This window comes from Argiope bruennichi, chromosome 4 (genome assembly GCF_947563725.1).
Source record: "Argiope bruennichi chromosome 4, qqArgBrue1.1, whole genome shotgun sequence".
Taxonomy (NCBI): domain Eukaryota; kingdom Metazoa; phylum Arthropoda; class Arachnida; order Araneae; family Araneidae; genus Argiope; species Argiope bruennichi.
In genome coordinates, this window is record NC_079154.1 from 72,201,666 (window position 1) to 72,226,912 (window position 25,247).

Consider the following 25,247-nt stretch of genomic DNA (forward strand, 5'->3'; position numbering starts at 1 on the left):
GAACCAGTGGTAAAAAAAATTTTTATGACAAAAACAGTTTTAATTCACAAAACGTTATCGTTTTAGTTAAAGTTAGAACACTGGTTTATTAATTAAAAAAAAGAATAAGTAGTTACACTGTATAAGTAATTTTACCTATTTAAGTAATGTAATAGTAATGCTTACCTATAAGTAATTTTCGACGAAGTAATTGTGCAGAATCTATTTAATTGTCATTAAAACAGTGCTAGAAATCAAATTGAAATACAATTTACTTACATTGAATGATTAGATGCAATGCATTTTTGAGAAAGAAAATAGAATTCGTGATATTATGATCGTTTAATTTTTTTAAAACAAAAAATGTCTCTTTCAAAAAATTATAATTTTTTTTATGAATTTTTAAAAAGGAAATTCGTAGATAAATACACACTCAATATCGATTAAAAGTATATTAGAAATATAAAAATAGATTTTACAAATTAATTTCTTATATTAAATGCTCAAACGATTTTAAATTATTTATTTCAAAAATACTATTCGTATATCGCTTGCTTAAAATTAATTAAATTGAAATTTCTTGCAAATACTTATGGTGATGGCAACAGTTAAAAAGCTTACAAGTACAAATATTTTGCGAATAATTGCTTTTTTACTGTGGAAAAGTTTTTTTATTAAGTTTTGCAATGTTTTAAAACTTTAAAAAAAATTCTCTAAAGCCACAATATTTAGCATTAGTTTTATATTTAGCGTTTAGCATTAGCAATATTTAGCGATATTAGAAATTAAAAAATAATTTCTCAGATAAAAGTGGCAAACTATTTTGATGTATGTAATATGGTAAATATTATTTAAGTGTCTTTTACTTATTTCGCATAATATTTAATTAAGTTCCGGTAAATTTATATGTTAATGACAATATTTGCACATATTATAAATACAAACATTTATAATGATTTCTTTTTAACTGAATAAGAAATATACTTTGATCTTTCAAAAAATATTGTCTTATTTCTTTTCTAAAGTCAGAATATACTTGACATTAGCCCATATCAAATATTTTGTATCGATATAAACCTCAAATTTTATATAACAAATTGTCAAAACGTGAAAGATGAAATTATTTAAAAATGTGAAGACAACTCATCTTTACGAAACGTGCACAAATAAACAAATAAATGATTTTCTTTTAATTTCAACTAGTATTCTTTCGTACCTCAAATCAAAATTCCTATAATGTCAGTCTTTCTGTAAATCAGATTAATCTTTTTATGAAAATTCACTGGCCCCCATGAAATATGGAGACACATCACAGAAGAATCTCATCTCATATGCAGGATGCAGAGATACAAGGTCTTTTCCCTCCCGAACCTGAGTCCAATGATCCTGATTGGTTCAGCTTTGAGTATATAAACTCGCTTTACAGAAAACTTGTTCCACAGAGTGTTCCCTTTCCGTTGCTGATAGCACTCGCCGATATCATGATTGTCTTTGCGATAATAACTTTGCTGGCTGTCACGCTGTGGAAGTCCTCTACCGGCTACATTACCTACATTGAAGTGCGCTTGCCTCTGCCGGTATGCATACTTTCTTGCTTTTTTGTTTTATGCTACAATAGTTTCTTTTTAGCAAAACTGGCATATTAGACACTTACTTGAAACAGGGAATAGAGAAAATTAATTTGTCTTTCAGGTAAATTCTATCAAACCTGGAAATCTAAAATTAAGTAGTAGTCAAACAGGTATTAAAGTACAAATAGGCCAGAATTATTTTAAATTTCCCATCGACACTAAATGCATTACTTCATTTTACCAGATAGTTTATTAATTTCTTCTTATTGTTATTATTTACTAAAATTTTCACATTATATTAAATAAATCTTAATTGTTTGGGTTAAAACTGAAGAAAAACAAAATTACTATTTAATTCATTAGCTAAAAAGAAATTAAAAATATCCAATAAGACCAATTCCTGTTAAAAATAACAAATGCATAGTTCCATCAAACATCATGAATATAATTTTTAAATATTTTATGAAAATTTTCTGAAAATATATATACTTACTTGTTTATGATCTTTCTTGGAAACGGTATTCAAAAACAGCATTATTTAAATATATATGATAATTCTAAAACAAACCAAGTTTATAATCCTCATCCAAGTTCGTTCAGTCTTTCTATACGATTTATTCTTCCAAAGCTTGCTTTTCATTTTTCTTGGAAGTATTAAAATATTTTATTTTTTTTGTATAATTCGTGGCAATATTATGCAGAACATCTAACAAATCATTCATATCTTAATAAACTTGCATAAACCAAATAAATATATAAATCGTCTGATTAAAACATATTGCTATTACTTGGCATATTATCAAATAAATAAATTATAAAATCGTTTTCATAAAAGGAATAAATTGCTTTCTTTTATAATAATTCCATATTTAGTTTCTGTGTCAATGAAATAAGAATTTACTTGTCTACATTATTGTTTTTAAAAACTAATAATAAATATTCCTAAAAGATAAACTATCTACTTTTATCATTGTTTTTTTTTAAAATTAAAAGCAACAATTAATTTTAGCATTGCATGGCATTAGCAAAAATGTGTGAATAAAGCCTTTCATTTAACTTAATATGCGATCATTTGCGTTTCTTTTTTTTTGGGGGGGGGATTTCTGGCATGCGGTTAATACAAAAGTATCCGAATATCGAATATGTATTTTGGATGCCTTTCTTTCCCACTAAAATTTGACTTAGAACTATAATTATAATTAAATGATAATGTTCCAATTTTCATTTATTTAAGTTACTGCATTTTTCAGTTATTGTGTTTACAATCATGGGAAAGTACAGAATGGCAGATGGTTAATCCTTTGACAGATTTTATTCAAAATTTGAAATTCTTATTTAGATGTCAAACCGTGTACCAAATTTTATCTATGTAGCTCTTGAAATTTTGTAATCGAATTTACTTGTACTCTGGCTGTCAGACAGACAAACTTCCTTTGAATGATTTCATTCAAGTTATGATAGGAATTTAAAATTTGGTATATAACGCATATGCCGGATTTCATCCAACTAGTTCAAAGCGCTTTTAAACTATCATGTTCAGACTAACAAACATGCTTGCAAAATTGTGGTTTTTTTTTAGTGACATCTGAAAAGATGAGATTCAGGTTCAGGTTCGAATTTTTTTGACAGTTATAATATTTTCTTTTTGTATATTTCGTATATAAAAATGCAAATGAATAAAAATATATTATTGGCGAATTGAGATTGAATTTTTAATAATATTTTAATGATTCTCTAGAGTTACGAGTTTTTTTAATGACCAATAAGCTTTCTTTAATGCATTCTCTGCATCTAGCTTAATAAAGTTAAATAATCGAAAGCAGGTTCGAATAAGAACTTGCAAAATAAAATTTTCAATCTTTTCTAAGTTCTTGAAAAATGATACTCCTTTCTTCAGAAACAGTTCCAGTATTCTCCTGTTAGTGCATTGGGTTTCGCTACAAAGGCTAGGAAAAGGGACATTTTCTCCGTGTTTTCACTTAATCATATCGTACACACAACTCTTAATATATATTTTTCCGATAAATGGCAGGTAACAGCTGTAGGGAGGGATTGATCGGCAGGCATTTAAAGATTTCTGGCTCTCTACTGATGTGCAGATAGTTCCACCACTTCATCCGTGGCGTTTCGTATCGATATTCGCTAATACAGAATAGAAATTAAAACTAGAAGAAGTTTTCTTTGATACCCACAGTTCGAAAGTCGTAGATCCTAAGGATTTGTTTTACGGTTATCTGTTTTGTTGTAATGGCAATTAGTTGTTTAGAAATTATCTAGAATATTCATATTACAAGACAATATTCTTGCGAATAAGCAGAATTTGGAATTTCAAAAACAAATGAAAAAATATTTTTTTTTATTGTTTTTAACGCATTGATGAGGAAATAACACTATCTGATATATGAAAAATTAACACAATTAATTAACTTTTTATTAAACTCGAAATTAGCGTTTAATTAATTACAATTTATATTTATACATTTGAAATTTTAATTTATAATGGTAGGAACAACTTGTAATCTATTTTCTCCCCAGTGTCTGAAAAATGCATTTGCGAAAAAAGTGTTTTGCTTACATCTACTAAATGCGATTTGCGATTTTCACTGACTTACAAGAGTTACGAAATGTTATGGTATGAATTTAGAACTTTTACCGAATCTATTGTGCCATTCTTGGCGAGATTTTTTTTTTTCAATTAATTCTTGGCATGCAGTTAATAGTATCCAAAAATCGCATTTGTACTTTATACACGTTTTTTTTTTTCAATTGATTGAAACAAAGATTTGACCCAAAACTACACTTTCAGTCATAAAATCCCATACCAAATTTGATATATTTAAATCACTGCGTTTTTGAGTTATCATGTTTACATGTTTCTGAAAATACAGATTGACACACACTCAATCCCTCGTTGGATTTGGCTCAAAATTTGAAAGGTGCCTAGACTACAAATGTCAATTCTGTGCATAGAATTTTATCTATCTAGCTTTTTTTTTAAGTTATCGTATTAACCTATATTCGAACAACCGGGCTTCTTCTGAACAGATTTTATTCAAAATTTGATTGATATCTGCAAATTTGACGTAAAGACGATATACCAAATTTCAACCGTCTAGGTCAAAGCGTTTCTGAATTATCTTTGTCACAGACAGACTGACGGACATTTTCCAAAAATGTGTTTTTCGAACTTTGGAAAGTCAAAAATGTAAATATTTATCAAAATCTCGAGTTCGAATTTTTTGATGATTTCTATACTTACTCTATACTACGTATAGAGTACGTAGAAAAAATTAAAACCCATTTTCAACAAAACTTCGAGAAAACTTTACACAAACCCCGTGAGAACAGTATCTCAAATAGAATAATTAATGAAATCAGTTTTTTCAGAAACAATGAAGCAAAAATAATATGCATATATTTTGAATAATGGAACAATAGAATCCCACGAAGTTAAAAAGACGACAGATGTAGGTGCCGGAAGAAGTTGAATGTTGACCTGATTTTCGGAAAATGTTTTTATTTCTTTCCTATTATAATTTTTCGGAATGAAAAAGCGACAAGACATGGAAATGCCGGTTATTGTCGATGGTGAACGTTACAGGAAGAAAGAAAAGTGTTCGAATTCTATTCAGCGTTGAACTGACCTGCATTGGTTGAGTAATCAAGCATTACAAAGGTCAATGTGACGAAATATAATAAATTCCGTTGATAAAAAATAATCATAAAACAAATAACAAATACAATTCTTTTTCAAGTAACTTTGAATATAAATTGGAAAGCAAATAGAAAGTTCTTTGACATATGAAATGGAAGAAACGCTCAGAGCAAATTTAATTCAAATTTACGTTTTTAGTCAAATTTCTCAATACACCCTCAGGTGCAAGTTTCGGAAGTAAAGACAGATGTTGCAAAACGAGTAGGAGCACGTTGACTTTGTGTCTAATATTCTAGAAAATAAAACAGATAAAAATTCTATTAAAGCGTCCGGTCGCCCTTGGATAATGGGAATAAATAGAATTCTCATGTGATTCGATTGATTTCTAATAAAGAAAGGTTGTTTGCCTTCACCGAAAGGGAAGCATTTTTTTCTAGTGTGCAGACATTTTATGAATAAAAAAGAATAACAAGTTACATAAAATATGAAAATAAAAATTCACTCTCTCAAAATTGGAAAAACTTAAAAAGATGCTTTGTAAAATGTAGCTAAAACGCAATCTATATTATATTTCAATCAAACTTTCAAAATTTATTGACTTTTATTCTTATGACGTAAAACTAAAATATTTATTCGATTTAATTATGTATTCAGTTTTTCTGTGATTTTGAATTAAAAAAAAATTGTCATCAATTGATCAACTTTTTTCCAGTAAATCCCTCAGGTTAATTAATTTCTCTAAATTTAATTGATTTTCAGTAATTTAGTATTTGGCTCCTACATTTATCCTCTAAAATTTCGTTTCAGAAATTTTTAAACCTTCCATTTTTATCTTATCTTCTTTTTTTCTTTTTTCTTTTTTTAGATATGTAATCAAGCGTACATAAGTTTTCAAATGATTTTTTTTTGTCCGTGTAATTAAAACAATGTGCTGAAAATATTCTCTACTATAAAGTTAAGCCGAACATATTCAAAATATTTTATGATGTCACTTATATAAACCATAACAATATATTAAGAATGTCATTCAGATTTGTAGCACTTTTTTCGTTGAAATTTTTAGTTTCAGACAAAAAAAAATCGGCAATAATATATCTGTAGTGTAAGCAGGTTACTGAGAGAATATATATATATGATACTGATACAAAATATGAAGTATCATATTCCAAGTTCATAAAAGTATTTGATCAATCAATAATATGATTAAAGCGTCATGTGTTTTATTATTATTTTTTTTTAATATTTCTTCAAAAATTGTGTATACTTATTGTCAACAACCGCTTTGATTGTTTTCCTTAGCAATCAAATGCTGAATCTCAATCAGCATGTACTTCATCCCAAACTGGTACGAAATCATGCATGCTTTTTAGTAAGGCGGCCTGTTGTAATATATAAATCAGCTCTTGCAGTCATTGCTGAACCGCTCTGGATTGCGGACATTCTACAGTTGCACTTTTTAACTTGAACAATAATTAAGACAATTCTGTGCTGTTATGAGGTTTAAAATTCGGATGTTTCGAAACAGTTTATTTCTGTAATAGATTTAATAACGATATAAATGAAAATAAACATTGGCGAAGAGATTAAAAATTATTTACATCTTTCAAAGCCACTAACAACGCTCATCATCATGAACATCATCAATTACAAAGAAACTTGAAAAGTTGCCATCTTTAATGTACTTGAAATTTGTAGTTAACCATAAAGAATTATTCTGGCATAACCTATTTTCGTATTCCTTTAACCCATACATGCAGTATGTGAGACAGAAATTTAATTTTGGAATTCATCAAGAAAGTTGCAGAAGAAATAATGCTCCAATACATGTAAAACAACGCTTATTTAAATATATTATGGTGGGGTTGATTACGTTTGTCTCATAGCTGCGATGGTCCTATTTAGGCTTTGTTCTAAATTACAGTCTATTTAGCCTTTGTTCAAAATTGCAATATATATATATATATATATATATATATATATATATATATATATATATATATATATATATATATATATATTACTTTTTAAAAAAAAACAAATATTTAAAAAGACAAACTTTTTAAGTCCTTAGCCAATGAACAGTAAATAATAGTTTAACTATAGTTTTAAAAATTAAATATGATCATAATGAAATCAAAAGGGGAGAAGGGAATCAATATCCACACATTTATATCTTGCTTTTTTAAAAACCGTTTGCTCAAATTTTTGTCACTTATATTTCGGTTACGGATAATTTACATCATTCCAAACATGTAATTTACCATTAAAATCTAACAACGAAATATACTAAACTAAATTCGTTTATCATTAAGAAATGTTTTATTTTCTCATTTTTCAATTCTCATCAATTTTCATTTTCTCATTTTTCAATTCATCATTCAATTTTCATTTTCTCATTTCAATGTTTTATTTCATCATTTTTTGATTTTTTTTTCATCACATAAAACATTTTTTAATGAAAGAAATGTTTTATTTTCTCATTTTTTGTAAGTATATTTGGAGTTTATGGAATAATTTTACTGGAAAATTAGGATTACGAGTGTTAAAAACTCAATAAAAAAATCCTTATCTTTATACATAATTGTTCTTAATTTGTAATTTAGTTACTAAACAAATCACTATTCGAACAGCTTTCATGTCTGACTTTTTATTTAGCTGAAATTCAATTTCTCTTCCTTTTTATTCCATTTCCACATATTAAATAATCAACTGATTCATCTTGTTTCTTATAGGGAGAGCGATCACCACCAGGATCGCCATGGCCTTTGCCCAAATCATGGGAAAGATCCCCGAATCTGCTGACCATCGATCCAGAATTATTCTATATGTCATCCAATGCTAACGGCTGTGATGTCATCTTGGAAGGCTTGCAGCGCTACAAAAAGATGATCGTAAACGACTTGAAAGGGAAACCACATCCCGACCTAACTCAGCTGGAAGGTCTTCAGGTTCGAGTCCTGGACAAAAGATTGGAAAATTTCAATGATGGTGCACCAATAGGAGGTTGTGGATATCCGCAACACGGAGAAGACGAATCTTGTAAGCGAGTTATTTTGATTTGTTCAACAAACACATAAAACTGGTGCCATATCTTTTCAAAATAAATTATGCTAATTTATATTCGTATGATGCGCAACAACTAAATTTTTGAAGCCATTCACATTTTGCCTATGAGAAAAAGATTTGGTGACACATCTTGAAAAAGCGTGCTGTTAGATTTAGAGGATGTTAAGTTTATTACATGACTTAGACATCTCGCGAATTGCTTTCGCAGAGTAGAAATAGTAGTATTATCTTTAATTAACATCTTCTTAAATCAATCAATCCGTATTTTACAAATTGAAGTGATTGGAATAAAAGTGCTATTATACGAGAATAATATTTTTAACAATAAAAAAAGTGTGATTTCTGAATTATTCTTTAATTCTTTCAAAATTTTTATTTATATTTTAAAGAGACAGTTATTATAATTCTATTCTTCTCAGAAATACAAATAATTTAATAACTGTTTTGGGAACGATGTGAAAAAAAAGCAATATTCGTAATAAAAAAAAAATATTTGAGAAATTTCTGAATATTTTAATAATGTCACTCAAATGTATAAATAAAGTTTAATGTCTATCTTTTCTTTGTATATGGGAGGGTTATATATTTTTCGTTTATGAAAGTATTACATATTGCACTACTCTGATTTTACTAGAAACATTATTTATGCAAATAAGATTGATGCAAAAATAATGTATTTCGTAAGCTAATGCGTTATGTATTCCAACTTGCAATCCTACTGAGCAGTACCTTGGTTGTGAGAATGAGAAGTTCTATATAAATAAGCACGTTCTCACTTCTCCGATGAGCAAAGAAATGGTGCAAGTCTGAGTTGTTTTCATACCGATGTCGTGAATATATGGTCTATATTGTAAGGAGATCACTTTGTGTTCACTTTAATGCCTGCCTCAGCTTGCCTAGGCTGTTCGATCTTCATATTATCTCGGAAGTAAATTTGCATGTCGGTAGTGGCTTGATTCTGGTATTCCAACTTGCAAGGCGTTTTTAAGAATAAGCCGGATGTTTTATTTTGTTTACGATATAATATATTCGAACAGAAAATTAAATGGACACTTAAAGTATCATTCTTCGTCGAAATAAAAAATTGGTTCTTTTTTAATTTAGGTCAAGAAATATTTTAATATCTGTGATTTCCCTCACTTAATAAATATAGATTCAAGACCAGATTTTTTTTTCTTGTAGATGAACTGGAGGTGCCAACTTCAGGAACTGCCACTCTTATAGCCCAATCCATTTGGGGTGCTCTCAAAGGTATAGTCAAATTACTTTGTTTACTTGAAAATGAATAATATCTTATTTAGTAAGTTATTTTGTAATTAAAACAAACTTTTAAATTTAACAGGCTTGGAAACATTCAGTCAACTTGTGCATCAAGATTCTCAAGGATCAGTAAGTCATACCCTTTCATTTGCATACATAATTTTTATTTTAAAAGGGAAAAATTCTCTTATGAATTAAAACATCAATTATTAATTTTCATAATTATTACAATTATAAATGTGCCCAATTAATTAACTTTTCCCACTCTTGTGTTCAAAATGAAAAGATAAAATAAAGATGACTTTTTCCAGCTTCTGATCAATTCCACAAAAATAGTCGATGCTCCCAGATATAAGTACCGTGGAATGCTATTGGACACAGCAAGACATTATCAACCCATCAAGACAATAAAACAGAATTTGGTAAGTTGGTTAATTTTTTTTCAAAAACTAACTGTAGGATCTGAGGTCAAAAGCGACTTCACGTTCTAGTGAGAATTAATTAAACAATCATAAAATGGTTTTTGTGCTGGAAACGTACGATCATATACTACGATGTATATAATCATTGAACCTTATGAAGTTAGTACTACTAGGTAATTGTCTTAAATGTAAATTAGTTTCCACAAGCGTATTACTGAAATCACTATTAAGAGCCGAAATTTAAATAAACAATATTCATTCTTAAATACTATTTTTAAATTTTTAAATTTATTTTTTTTTAAATTTTTTTACAGTTATTCAAGGGCCAAATACTTAATGTATAGGATTTTAAATAGGTTAATTTGAAATCTCATGTATTTGTTGACTCGAATATATGAGAGGAGTTAATATTGTTTTTTTGAAAGTGAAATTCAAAGAAGAATTATGACATAAAAGTTTCACTATAATATGTTTGGTCTTGCATTTAATTTATTTGTTTTTAACATTTTGATCCTTAAAAAAGTTACTCTATAAAATATAGAAGTATTTTAAAAATTTGGTTATTAAGTAATTGGTAATTGGTTTGGTTATTTGGTAATTATTTTATTAATTTGGAATTTTTATGCAAATTGTGGTGTTTTTTATGTTTTTTTCAAAAAGAATTGTTCCTAAACATCAGATTACTTCCCAACTTGAATACTTTTCTTTTGCATCACCCCTCATTTCATTTAATTTCATAACTATTGTTAAATTATTCATCCTAGGAAATACTGTTAATGTTAAACTATTGTTGATTGATTTTATATTATTTCAAGAGGAATTGCTCCTAAACTTCAGATCTTTTCTCAATTCTGTTCTTTTTTTTTCTTTTTCCTTTTTTTTTGGCATCACTCGTCATTTCGTTTAAATATATTAACTACTGTTAAATTATTCAGCCTAGAGAATACTGCTAATGTTCAACTATTGCTCTCAAAATTTACTATTTTATCAGTTATTTTGTAATCATATTTCAAAAAGTATTTCTAAATCTTAACCAAATCTAAAAACGGACATTTTTATCCCAACAGTATCTTACTTTCTCAACAATTTGAGATTCTGTACTATTGATTTTCAATAAAACTTTCAGATATAGGATATTTCATCAAACATTCATCAATCAAAAGCTCGTCTGATTAAAAATAAAACAGATGTCACATTTTGTCGCTTTTTCCATTAAAAGCTGGGTTACAAAATAAAATGTACTGAATTGCTTTATCTATAAAATGAAGGGTGGGGTGAGGTAAACATTCAGAATTAATCTCCTGGCATTTCTTAGAAATAAGAGTAAAGCAGGTTACGAATTTTTTTATCGTTCAGAATATTAACTTTATCGTATAACAATTTTATCAATACAACTCTATTTATTTCAACAAGATGTTTACAAGATATCAGGAATTTTTAAAAAATGCTCGTTGCAACTTTTCAGGATGCAATGGCTTATAACAAATTCAACGCTTTCCACTGGCACATTATCGATGACCAATCTTTTCCCTTCGAAAGTAAAATCTTCCCGAATTTGACTCAACTGGTAAGTTTAACTCATAAATACATATCATTCGCAGAATCTGTGCAAATCTGAAACTGACAGAATAATCTATGATACTTTAAACTGACTATCGTACATGATTTTTTCCACAGGGTGCCTACAGTCCCAAACACATCTACACGCAAAAGAACATCCGGGATATCATTCAGTATGCCAGACTTAGGGGAATTCGAGTTATTCCAGAATTCGATACTCCCGGACACACTCAAGCATTCGGAAAAGCTTTCCCATGTAAGCAGCTTTTTCATAAATATAAAAACTATGGTGCTTATGTTAAAGCTATTTTATTCCAATATTCTCAATTCAATTAATTGCGAATTATCTGCGAAAATTTCTCTTCAATCACTTTTTACTTTCTCGCTTGTGTAGTACAGAGAAAGTATAGTAATCTTCAAAAAGTTCGATCTCAAGATTTTGATGAATTCTCAAGTTTTAGAAGTCCATGAGTTCGGAAAACACACTTTTGGAAAATGTCCGTCTGTCTGTGGCGAAGATAACTCAAAAACGCTTTGACTAGATAGTTGAAATTTGGTACCCAGTCTTTTCACCATATCAAATCTGTAGATTTATATCAAATTTTGAGTAAAATTTGCTCAGTGGAAGTTTGTCTTTAAGGCTGTTCGCGAATGTAAATTAACAGGATAAATGCAGATGAAAGAAAGCAAGGCAAGATAGATAAAATTCGATATACAGATTTAATATCTATAGTGTTGACATGGTAAAATTGTGAACTAAATCCAGCTACAGATTTATTGTCTGTCGGTTTGTACTTTCAGAAACATATAAACGCGGTAATTCAAAAACGTAATGACTTAAATATATCAAATTTGGTTTAGGATTTCATGACTATAAGTGCAGGTTGATAACAAATTTTTGTTTCAATAGATTGGGAAAAACATGTATATAACTTAAATTCGATTTTTGAATGTTATTAAGGCATTCCAGGGATTAATTGCCAAATAACTTGCCAAGGATGATAAGTAGATTCAGTAAAAATGCTAAATTCAAGCAAAAAATACTTCGTAACTATTGAACGTCAATGCCATGTAAGACGTTCTGTGGCATAACAAGTTTATTAGAGAGTATGCAGGAAGTTTTTGGGTGTCAACTCCCGCTGGTTTTAATTTTGAGATGAAAGTTTCTTGCTGATCAGAAGCCTACTTTCAGGGCTTAAAAAATAGAAAATGAAAACTAACTATTAAAAATCTTGTTAACTTTTTAATATTTGGCAATTTTTCACAAATCGAAGCGTCAAAAATGGAAGAATTGTCTAGAAATCATTCATGCTTATAATTTCTTGTCTGTAATAAAAATTCAGAAACTTTCTCGTTCGTTCTTTTTTAAAGACATCTGATAATATACTCGTATTGCATCATTCCTTCATTCCTATGACCGTTTCGTCTATTTTGAGCATTACTTATGTCTATCGGCTTGCTCAGAGTTAATTTTTTATTTAACTGAAATTTTCGTCATGGAGAGTCAAATATTAAAAAAAAAAAAAAAAAAAAAAAAAAAAAAAACTTTTTTTTTAATGCTTTAAAAGTTGCAATCAATGATGCAAAGGAAAAAAACGTTTTTCGCTATCAGAATCTTCATTTTTAAAAAATGTCACCAGATTTGTACTCAATTTTTTTACAATATTTAAAAAATTCCGTTTTACCGTTTTTCTTTTAACAAAGGCTATTACTTCACTAAATCAACTGACATGTTTATTTCATTGTATATTTCGATTACATAAATATAATCCGATTGCCAGAATCGAAACTTTTCCCTTTATGTCCTTAACTTTTCCTCCAATTTTTGCAGGGCTTCTGACACCTTGCTATGGAAAGGGTCCTGAACATCCTTACACACCAAACCATCCAGAACATGCAGCTGCAGAGATGCTCAATCCGATGTTGGACGACACATACACTGTCTTCAAGACATTAGTCGAAGAAGTCAAAACCGTCTTCTACGATGAATACATTCACTTAGGAATGGACGAAGTTTATTATGCTTGCTGGTGAGAAAATTTTGCAATAGAATACCATTATCATGTATAGATAGATGTGTGAATATTGCAAAAATAATTGAACCCATTTTAATCACATATCTTCCAGTACGATTAGTTCTGTTGATTGAAGCAAAAAATAATATAAATTCTCCTTTATTTTAATTATTCCTTGATGGAAACTGCTGCTTACCTCCATGATAAAAATGTATAAGACCACATCAAAAATATCAAGTTGAATCAATTGAAAACAAGAAAAAAAGAAAGTTCCAAAACTTAATTCTTTCAATATATAGTAGCGATGATTAGTGTTCCTTTAAAAAAAATTATATATAATGAAAAAACGTAACCGCAATTCAATTTTTAAAAAAATAACTTTCTTTAATTGAATACATTTTATGAGTATCAAGAAACTCTTTTTTAGTTAGAAACAGCAAAAGCTCTAAACTAGTTTATATTGTATATAAGCTTCAAATTAGAGTGTTGAAAACTGAAAATTTCAATGTAATAGTAAGACTTTAAATGGCAATATCTTAAACTTTCAAATTTCTAATTGTCTTTTTTAAGTGGAAGATAACTATGCTTTTTAATTTAAATAATAATTCTTTCAAGCACATCAGCGAGCGGTAATACTTACTTTAGGAAAATGTTTGTTAAATATTAAAATAATTCTCAAACAGAAAATAGCAAATAGCATTGTTGAAATTTTAGGAGCGTTAGAAACTAATTAATAATTTTTTTTGGCTAAAATTCTTTCATAGGAAATCAAGTCCAGAAATTAAAGAATTTATGCAGAGAAATAACTACACTGAATACAATCAAGTGGAACAGCACTATGTGAAAAAAACTTTGAAAAATGTTAAAGATGCGGGTTATAAATACATGATATGGCAAGATCCAATTGACAATGATGTTGAAGTAAGTCCACAAATTTTATTTTGTAATTTTGAAGCTATATGCCTTATTTTCTTTTGTGCGACGCATACAAAACATTATAATTGTCAAAAAATTCCAACTCGAAATTTTGATCAATGCATTTTTTGGTATTATATTTGTATGTTTGTGAATACAATAACTCAAACACTCTTTGAGCTAAAAGGTTAAAGTATATTATGTGGTTTTTATAGCATATTTGTAGATTATTATCAAATTTTGAACAAAATCTATTCTGAAAAAATATTTGCCTGAGTAGAATAGACCCTAGATAAATAAGATTTGGTTGGCAACTTCACCCACTAAAATGTAGATACATGTCAAATTTTAAACCAAAACCAAAAACGGGTTTACTGCTCAATCGTTCTGTACATTGGTAAGCTTCTAAACTGGATAAATAAAAAAAGAAACGATTTATGCAAATTAAATTTGATATGTGATCTTGTTGTTAGTAGTTCTGTTAGAAGCGCGTTAGAAGGGGGGCATTTTCCCCCTGTCCGCAACATTTTCACAACAGCTTAATTCTGAAGTTGAACCTTAACTGTGAGTACAACAAATTTCAAAATTTTGATTAGAAATATGCTTTATACTAAAGTCTGCACAATATGGAAAAATGAATCAATCTTCGTATTTTGATCAAAAATAATTGGGAGGGGTGGGGGAATCAAAGATTAAATATTAATAGGAACAATGTAAACAATTATTCATATTGAAAAGGAAGTTTTTTTTTATCAAATATGCTTACAATGTTTTTTAAAAATTAAAAATATGCGGCAAAAAAACTTAGTATCATTGAAAAAAAAATAATTTTTTGAACTTTAAAACGGCATAAACGTTATTTTTGTGAGTAAATTTTCGAAAGTTATGATGAGAAAAACATCAAAATTTTCTCATATATACTTTGGAGGATAGAAAAATTAATTGTGGAGTTATTTTTTTTTTGAAAATTAATCAATTAAAAATTAGACGAAATTTTGACATTTTTCAACATAATTTTCGAAAATTTACTGTACAAAAATAACTTCTATGCCATCTTAAAATTCGAAAAAAAAAAATTTCTTTTTCAATGATACTAAATTTTTTCGTCTCATATTTTTAATTTTTAATTATTTTTAATTTCCATGACTCACGCTTCCATTTTATAAAACATGTATGTGGAAAATTCGGTAACTCTAGGTCAAACGGCCTGGCCTAAAGAGCACCAACACACACCCTCATAGAGATATAGTATACACTCATCTTTGTCTTTAATAGAAACGATCTGAAATCATTTAAAAACAACTTTGCACACTTTCTAGAACTGTAATTTCTTTTCTCTTCGCTACAGAATATCCCCGAACTTGGATCTCTAGGATTCCTTGTCTGTTGATTGGATATAATTGGAAAGATTTATTAAGAAGAAAAAAATGTTTAATTTTACATACAGTACATAAAATAACAACACAATAACTATTTATACACGCTGCAATAATGAAAGAGAGAGTGTTTTGTGGGGAGTATCAGTTCAAGAATTTTCATGAAGTTAATATTTCTTGGAGAAGGGCTTGATTTAGGAAGGATAAGACAAAATTTATTCAGGGCTTGATCTAGAACTGTTCTGACTTTCTTACTTCGTGAATTTTTGTTTCATTGAATTCATTCAACAATGCTTCGCGAAATATTTCCTCTCTCTAATTAATTATTATTCTTTTAATTTACTCAATTTCTAAATTAACATAATTTCAAAGAAAAACATAATTTCTGAAATTATTTTTCTCGAATCTCCAAAGAGTCTGAAACTCTTGGAGATTTCTCGTCAGAATCTCGAAAATCTCAAATCTCAATTTTTTACGATTGTAATGCTTTCTTTTTGTATACTTCGAGTACGAGAAAGTAAAATAAAAATAAAACTAATATTTCCGAATATAAAAACAAAAATTGTATTGTCAAAAGTATTTTTAATAGAAACCTTTAGACTTCATGTCCAGTTCACAGCTGGATTTCATACAGTAAGTGTCTTCAGTACAATCCTTTTTTTTTCTTGAAGCGAATGAGCCTTTAAACTATCTATCGCCCGAACAGAGCTGGCGATCATACGGCAAGAAGTAAGAAATCGAAACTTTAAGCTTCTTAAAGACGACTTCGTATCAAAGAGCCCGAAAATAAATACGCTCGGAGAAAAGAATCGATTCTTTTGAAACTGATATGAAAGGAGAACTTTATTTTCGTGGCTTTTTGCGAAAACTTTGATTTCTTTTATAAGTTCAGACACGATTAAGTTCTCTTTCGTGATTTTTTTTTCCTCCCTCTTCATCCACTATTGTAGAGAAATCTTCCTTAAAGAATGGTTCATGACCGTTTTGTTGAGTAGAATCAAAAAGTTTAATGATGTTTTATGATCGTGTTTTAACATTTATATTACAGTTACTTTCTCAAAATAGGTTCTATGTGGTTTGTCATTTATATTATTTAATATGCTTAGTTGAAAACGTTATTAATAACCTCATATTGTTAACATTTATTTTACTCTAAGATAAGAGATGATTTTTTAGATAACCACATGTACTTATCATAAATGAGTTTTAATACTTCAGCCCCTAAATTAATTTTTATTTGTAATCTTTATTGTCTATATGTTTAAAATAATCAGGAAAACCAAAGAGTCAGTTCCTCAGCCCCAAATATTGGTCCAATTTCAAAAGTTTTTATTTCATGTGAATATAAACACCCCTAGATACGTCATCAATAGTTGCCTGATTTGTACCACCTTTCATTTCCGGTAGGCTTTGGAAACGTGAATTCAAATGGAAATCAGCGGGAGTCGTCTTCTCGAAACTTTCTCGCATATTTTGTATTATGTATTATTAACCAAATGCTGTTTGCAAACAATCGTTACGAAAGAGCCTATTAGAATGTGATACTTGGCAGTTAATATCTAGAGTATTGCTAAAATGCAAGTATTAGTAAACTGAATGTGTATTTTGGACGCCTTTTTTTATATCGATTAAAATCTAAATTCGACACAGAATTGCAATTGTAATCATAAAATCTCTGACCAAAATTCATTTATTTAAATCGTTGTGCTTTTGAGTTATCGCGTTTACATGCTTATGAAAGTATCGACCGAGAGACGGTAAACATTGGCGAATTTCATGTCAAATTTAATATATATTTATGCTTTCGATAGGAAATATGTGTACCAAATTTTATCAGTCATTGTTTTGTAGCTATAGACTTATTTTATATTCAGTCAGCAGGAAAAATATACATCTTCTGAATGGATTTGAGGTGCAGTTCAGCCCTCAAACTGTGGGTATCCCGGGCCATGAATAATAGGAGTGAGCGTCACCTGCGACATTTGATTGGAATGGATCGACGCGCTACCGTTAATATATTGATGGTCCCAAACCAATCAACAATGCACCATAGGATATCCATGATAATTGTTTAACTCACTTTATTGTGTATTGATCTTCGCAGCATATGTTGGCAAGAATGCATTGAAAGAAATGTCGTGCTTTTGCAGTGCAAACATTAGACCCTGAAACATCGAAAAAATTTTGCATTTTTAGTTGAGTCTCATTTTCTGTTGCATCAAATCGAGGGTGCTGGCGTATTCACCAAGAAAAATCGGAAAATAAATTTCCAAAAACCATTTGTTGGGTGTCAACAAGATGAAGGAGGTAGTTTGATTGATGATTTGGAGCATGTTTCCTTGGAATACCTTAGTCCATTAATTCCTGTGGAAGATACCCTAAATAGTTTTACCTACTTGTCCATTATTTCCGATCAGATAATACGTGTTGACATGGCAAATGTGTAAGCTGTGAGTGATGACATGTTTCAATAAAATAATGCTACGTGCCACGTGTGCAAAATTGTCCATGTATGTTCAAGGAACACGAGAAAGAATTTTACTTATTACCCTAGTCTCCTAAATTCCCAAATTTTAATCCTTATGAAAATTTGGGGTAACATCTCGATCTAAACATCAAACAGAAAATTATGAGTACGTTATCACTAATTACGTGTTGCTCTGCCGTCCACATATCCACAGATGTTTGTTTTCACCTTCCAAGCACACATTGAGTCCACAGCTCGTCACTTAACTGCTATTTTGACGGCAAAAGAAGACTCCCGGATATTAGATAAGTAATCAATAATATAATGTAACTCGCCTGTGCATTATTATGAAAGATACATAAAAATATTTTTTAAATGTTAAAAATTTAGAAAAAAAATGCTATTATAGAAAACGAATAAATGGGGATAAAAATCATTTTTGTTCTATAATATTTTTAGAAGTTATCTAGTAAAAACTTCAAACTTTTACTTAGTTTCAAATTTATCAAAAGAATATGGACGTCAAAATAATTGTTAAAAGCATAAGACTGAAAGAAATATTTTAAAGTTTGAGCATTTATAACACCTTAATAAAACTATATATTTCTGCAATGTCTTACATTATTTTCCGATTCGACCTATATTATGTCTTCTGACTCCTCAGGCAACAGAACTAAATTCATCTCTTTTTTTCGTTTCCGCACTTAGAATCACATGTCATGAGTCTAGCAAAACTTGGCATTCAATTTTTCCCTTCGCATTATTGCTATGGCAATAACAGAAGTCCCATTATATCATAGTTTTTATTGTCATGTCTTTACCATTCTTTTCGTTTTAGTATTTTTGTACTGCATTGGAAAGACATTGCACTGTTCTTTCTTTTTCTTCCTACGAAAAGAGCAATTTTGAGTAACCTGATGAATTTCATACTAATTAAGATTATTTTAAAATTTACGAAAATGAAACGAAGCATTGCATAATAATTAAGCTAAAGTCATTGAATTGTTGTAAATAAATATTGAAAGAGTGCAAGCTATGAAATAAAAGAGGAAAAATTTTTTATGTATTAGGATTAATGTTCCAGAAAGAAATACTTTTATCATAAATTTAATAGTGCCAAAAACATGTGAATAAAGGATTCAGGAAGAAAGAAAATACTTTCATTTGGAACAATACTTTCTATTGTCTTAAGATAATGCCGGATAGACAGACTTCTTCATAATGAATTTCGCTCAGATTTTGACAGAAATCTACAAATTTGTTTAATGCCCATGTACCAAATTTCATATGTAAAGTTGAAAAAGTTTTTAAGCTATCATTTTCACATCAGATTTAATTCCAACAGAAAAAAAAAATTCGAACTAAAACGTTTGGGTTCATCAAAATCTAGAATTCGAATTTTTTGATCATTACAGTAATTTCTCTACACTTAGAAATGGTTATGACTATGAATTAAAAATGATTCCTAGACGAGTAATTGGTCATGTCGCTTCTGTCCACCTTTTACTTTTGTTTTATTTCTTGTTACGGACAGCTTGCTGAAAAATAACGGAAAGCATATGGTAAATTCAGAGATGAAAATATGAAATGTGCTAGATTAAGTTAATTTGTTAAAGTGGTGTAGCATTTAACACAGTTCAAGCAAATTATCTAAGTGATATAAGCATGTTTGGCCATTTCATGTCGCCATTAACAGAATAATTCTGAGAATTAATCAATGAACCCAATGCTTTTCCTACAGGCTGAACCAGATACCCTCGTAGGAGTGTGGAAAGATACTTCCTTGGACATGAAGATGCGCAAATGGGAGGACTACATTGTGCCAATCGCCAAGAAAGGCTATCAGATCATTTTGTCCGCTTGTTGGTATCTGAATTACATCTCCTACGGTATGGATTGGAAGAAATATTACGAATGTGATCCAAGAAACTTTCCAGGTATATTAATACTATACAAACATTAGAAGTTGTTAGAGAAATTTCAAGAAGAATAAGATATTCACTAACTAATTATCACCAATAGAATATTTTTCTCTTTGAAATCAATTTTAATCCGATTTTCATTTCAGCAGTAATTATTGCTCTAATTATAATTGTTTTCTTATCCAGCATAATATTTAAATAGAGTCTATAAGCTGAAGGCAACAGAGCTTTTTCAGTTACAAAGAAATGGTTACAGCAGAATTGGAATTGCTGAAGATAAAAACGTAATTAGCAATTTTTTTAAAAATATGATTAATATCTTCAAAAGGGAATTTATTTACCAAAATAGAAAATGATGCATGAATGCACAAAATATTTAAAAACTTTAAAAACAACAGGATAAATTTGAATTTCTGCTTACCATTAGTTGAGAAAATTTTAAGATATGTAATCGAAAGTTAATAACGAATTTCTTCTTAGTTTTGCATTTTCTAAGAATATCGAAAAACAAAATAATGAGATTGCTACTTCTTGTTTTATATTTCTTAACTAATATATCTCTTTAACCTTCTCAAATAGTTCTCAATATAATCACAAAATTATGACTGCTAATTTTCAATTAATGATTTTTATCATTTAAAAAAAATTACAAATTGTTATGTAGAAACATGTTTCTATAATGTTTCAATATCGTCTTTAAAGTCCCATTTATATTTTTATGCAAAGGCTTGTGTCAGGTTTCTAAGAAACAATCTCACATTTATATAGGATCCTTCAAAATAATATACACAGCAGCGTAATGAATGCTTTATAAAATATGATAGTTTAATAAAGAAATGAACAACAAATGCATTTTATACTTCAAAGCGATATACTTTACGATTCTATATTTATTTCTACTCTTTATCAATTCATTAAAAGCGCAACTTTCGAAAATAAGAATTAGTCTTACTTTCCTCAATGAGAGAAATTTCAAAGTGAAAATAATTTCGGGTTAATGTATTAAAATTAATGTGACAATATTGCATATAAATTAATGATCTTTATTTTATTATTGCAGGAACTGAAGCCGAAAAAGACCTTGTTGTGGGCGGTGAGGTATGCATGTGGGGCGAGTATGTCGATGGTACCAACTTGCTAGCCAGATTATGGCCTAGAGCGTCAGCTGTAGCTGAGAGATTGTGGAGTCCGGCTGAACTTACCAACGACACTGACAGTGCATCCTTCCGATTAGATGAACACCGGTGTAGGATGCTTAGGTAAAACTACGGCTATGAAACTATTCTGGTAATAATCACACGAACCTTCATAAGTCCGTAAAGCACATTGAACGAAACTGGTAAAGTTACCATAGTTAGTTATGGGCAATCTTCATGACCTCGTTTATTATTTAATACCCTTTCAAATGCCACTAATTAACATTTTACAAATTGCATAAATGTTTGAATTAAGGGTAAAAATTATAATTCAAGAATGAAAAAAGTTCGCCTATATTTTAAAGAAATGCATAATACTTATATATAAAAGTTTATGTCTATTGTATACTTTGCTTAAGGGAAAATTGATGACAACACCATGCAAATTGATGAGGTTCTTCTGGAAATAACATGTTAAGTTCAATAATAACCATTCATTGTAATTATTATTATTATTATAAGAGGGCTAAATTATTTCGTGTTCACAGGAGTCACTCACTGATAATTCAATAATATTAATTCTGACTTTCTTCTTCCGTTGTACTGGGAATTTCATTGAACTAAAATTTTTAGTTATGAACTGGTAGAATGATTTCAAGCTAAGCGGAGTTAATAGGAAGAAAAGCAAGTTTGAGTACATTACGTTTTTATTGTGATATAAAACTTCGATGCTATATATCATTAACTACAATTTAATTACAATTAGAACAAGTCGCAAGTCACAAGAGGAGGTTGTTAACCTTTTTAAGATCCTATTTCTTCGTTACTACTTATAATGGTGTATTGCATAAATTTTTAATCAATCGACAAGCAAACCCGAAGTAAAAAAAAATTAATAAATAAAAATCGCAGATAAATAATGATATAACTAAATAAGCCTCATAAAATTATAGTATTACGCGTTCATGAATTTCTAATTTATACCAATTCAAGATTTGAAGGCAAACTTTTGCATTACATCAAAGATTTTGCTCACAAGTAATTGGTATCTTATTATTTACAGGAGAGGAATACCAGCACAACCCATTCTTAATGGATTCTGTGGAGATTACGAATGGGACATGGAATGAGTCTTTAGGTCAGTACTTCATTTGGTATTTTTCATTGTTTTTATATATATATATATATATATATATATATTCTTTATAAACTTTCTTCAACGGGATATTTTCATGGATATTGACAAGTATCAAATATCATTTTAGTTGCTATTATATGTCATATATTTGGTTGGAGCTCCTAGATGAAGTTACAAAAGAACCCGTGTGTTTCAAATACACATTTCTGTTTTTACGTATTCCAAATAATCAGCCCTTTAGCCTCCTAATTACTTATTACATTATACACATTTTACGAATCCTGGACTACACGGATTCAATAAATAAAAATATCGATAGCAAATAAATTTACCATTTTAAAGATTACTCTGGCCCTCGTCGCCATGACCTCAGAACGAATCTTCAATCTTTCAGCAAAAACTTTAGCGATAATATGCATATTGATAACTCCTCGAGTTGCATTACGATAAAGTCTCATCACTATGGCATCGTGATCGCCAACATCATGTTTATGAGAATCCAATAGAATTTATACTTCTAACTTCCGCATAACACCAAATTTAGAATATTTGCTCCTTACAATTTCAATATAGTCATGTTCGTGTGCATTCTAGTTACGTTACTACAGAACTGTAATCATTGGACTTCAAAGCCAGAACTCTCCCGCTAGGTAACCAAGGCTCAGATTTTGTCGTAAATAAAATAAACCACGCAGTTTATTTATTTATTTTATTAATAGTGCGCGCACTATTAGTAAGGAACTAATAAAAAAATATTTCATTTATATATTCAAGAATACTTTCTACTCTCTCTGAACAAATTAAAGATTTTCTTCGCCTTCACAGTTTTCCGACAAATCTAAATCATTTAATTTGTTATCCATCCATTTCCTATATTTTTATGAAACCAAACGATTTATATCATAAGGGCACTGAAGAGAGTTTTTAAATACACTAACCCAAATTTTTATCAATGTAATTGATATTTATTGCGCAATGAACGCAAGTTCTAAAGCGCAAAGCAATTTAAATTTAGTTCTCCCTACCTATGAGACCTATTCTACCTACATACCTTTATTCTATTCTACATATTCTGTTCTACCTCTCATCTCATCACAGACAGACTTCAGTGGCTACTTCTAATTATGAATCCAAATATTCTTGTATACCATAGCAAAAATCTTCATGAAATTAATCCTAAAATATCAAAGTTGAGTACTGCTTTTAAACAAAGATGGCCAGACTTTAAGATCAATTTTCTTAATTAAGTATTAATAATTAATATTTGTATTGTAATGATAATATTCTAATGTCAAATAACCAAGAAGAAAAAAATTCCCACACTTTAAAAAATTATAACATAAGAACGTTTCTACTGTGCTTTCAATTTGGATTTAATATATACAACATTCATATAAATTTATAGAATTGAAAACTTCTCTGCACTTTTCATTAACCACAAGATAAATCTCCCAGCTATTGTAAAGCCTCACCAAAAAAGAAAAAAATCAATAGACGTCAGATATATAGTAAATCCAGAACAGGGAATTCGACATGTTATTCGAATTAACTTGGCATTGAGAGGAGAAACTGTTTGGTCACTGAAAAACCATAAAGAGACATGTATGTAAAATTTTATTTACAAGGGCAACAAATCAATTTTTACTTGTGGAATGCAGTGAATTCGCATGTCACAATCGTATAAAAATATTTCATCCGCTTAAAAACTCACTGAATATTGTCTTATTTATGAAGTATACTGTGCCGTCTGCTTCATCCTTTCTCTTCCTCAAAAAACTGCACGTTGAATGCCAATACCAAATGCATCACATTTGATGTACATCACGTAAAAGTGAATTACCTCCGTTGCGAAGCATAAAAAATTCTATGTAGTCTGATTTTATTTGCAAAATTATTTTTTTCCTATTTTGGAGCCATATGAAGGCTTTAAATCTGGTCCGAAAGTATGACAAAGACAACAGACACTTGAGCGGGCATATCACTTTTCAAATTCAACCAGCCTGTTTAAAGTTTGAAATTTGCAATAAAATAAAATAGAATTGTTCTCTGTAAATTCAACCATTATATCAGTTTATATTAAGCTTAAGAATAAGTTAGAAACGTTATATAATTACCTTTGAACACAAATTGAGACTGGATAATGTTGAATAAAAGTGTTGGCGGAAACTTATGAAATTACTACATTTTAATTTATTTGTTAATATATCAGTTATTTATAAAATATTTTTTTTATTTTTTACAGATCTTGCTAGCAGAATTTCTAATAAAATATCATTCGATAACATTAATTGTATACATCAATACATCAAATGGAGCTGTTGCTGAAACTGACGAGGAGATTAATAGTTTCACCTGTAACAAGCCAATCAATAAATTGTTTTTATTTTTATGTATTTTAGCATACCTTATTAGTCTTTGGTCTTCTGTACAATTTTTTTTTTTTTTTTTTTTTTTTTTGCTTTCCCAAACAGAGCACTATGTTTGAATCAGATTACCTAGCTTTACACTTTTAACTGGCTGTTGAAAAAACACAGTTAATGAATTTCTAATTAATTGATTGTCTTAGCTTTTTGAAACTTCTTATCTGCCATTCAAAAGGATATTCGCATTTTGTGAAACTTCTTATCTGCTTCCTTCTCCACGAACTATATTTGTGTATGCCACATATAGTTATGATGTCAGAAATCAACAACTATCCACTATAATCTATGAATAGACACAAACCCAAATTAGATTTTACGTGTCTATTAGAAGAAATAACATGT

The 25,247-nt window shown here is 29.2% G+C and overlaps 1 protein-coding gene across 1 annotated transcript; it reads left to right on the forward strand.

Annotated features, from left to right (window-relative positions):
- Window positions 1–1,397: 1,397 nt before the first annotated feature.
- On the forward strand, window positions 1,398–24,875 carry LOC129966958 (beta-hexosaminidase subunit beta-like). The gene is made up of 13 exons (XM_056081579.1): window positions 1,398–1,556; window positions 7,938–8,244; window positions 9,454–9,522; window positions 9,614–9,660; window positions 9,843–9,953; window positions 11,419–11,520; window positions 11,631–11,769; window positions 13,345–13,543; window positions 14,293–14,449; window positions 20,028–20,223; window positions 21,269–21,467; window positions 22,408–22,482; window positions 24,725–24,875. Exons 1-12 carry the CDS (start codon window positions 1,461–1,463, stop codon window positions 22,472–22,474), a joined length of 1,689 nt encoding a protein of 562 aa, XP_055937554.1. The 5' UTR covers window positions 1,398–1,460; the 3' UTR covers window positions 22,475–22,482; window positions 24,725–24,875.
- Window positions 24,876–25,247: the final 372 nt, after the last annotated feature.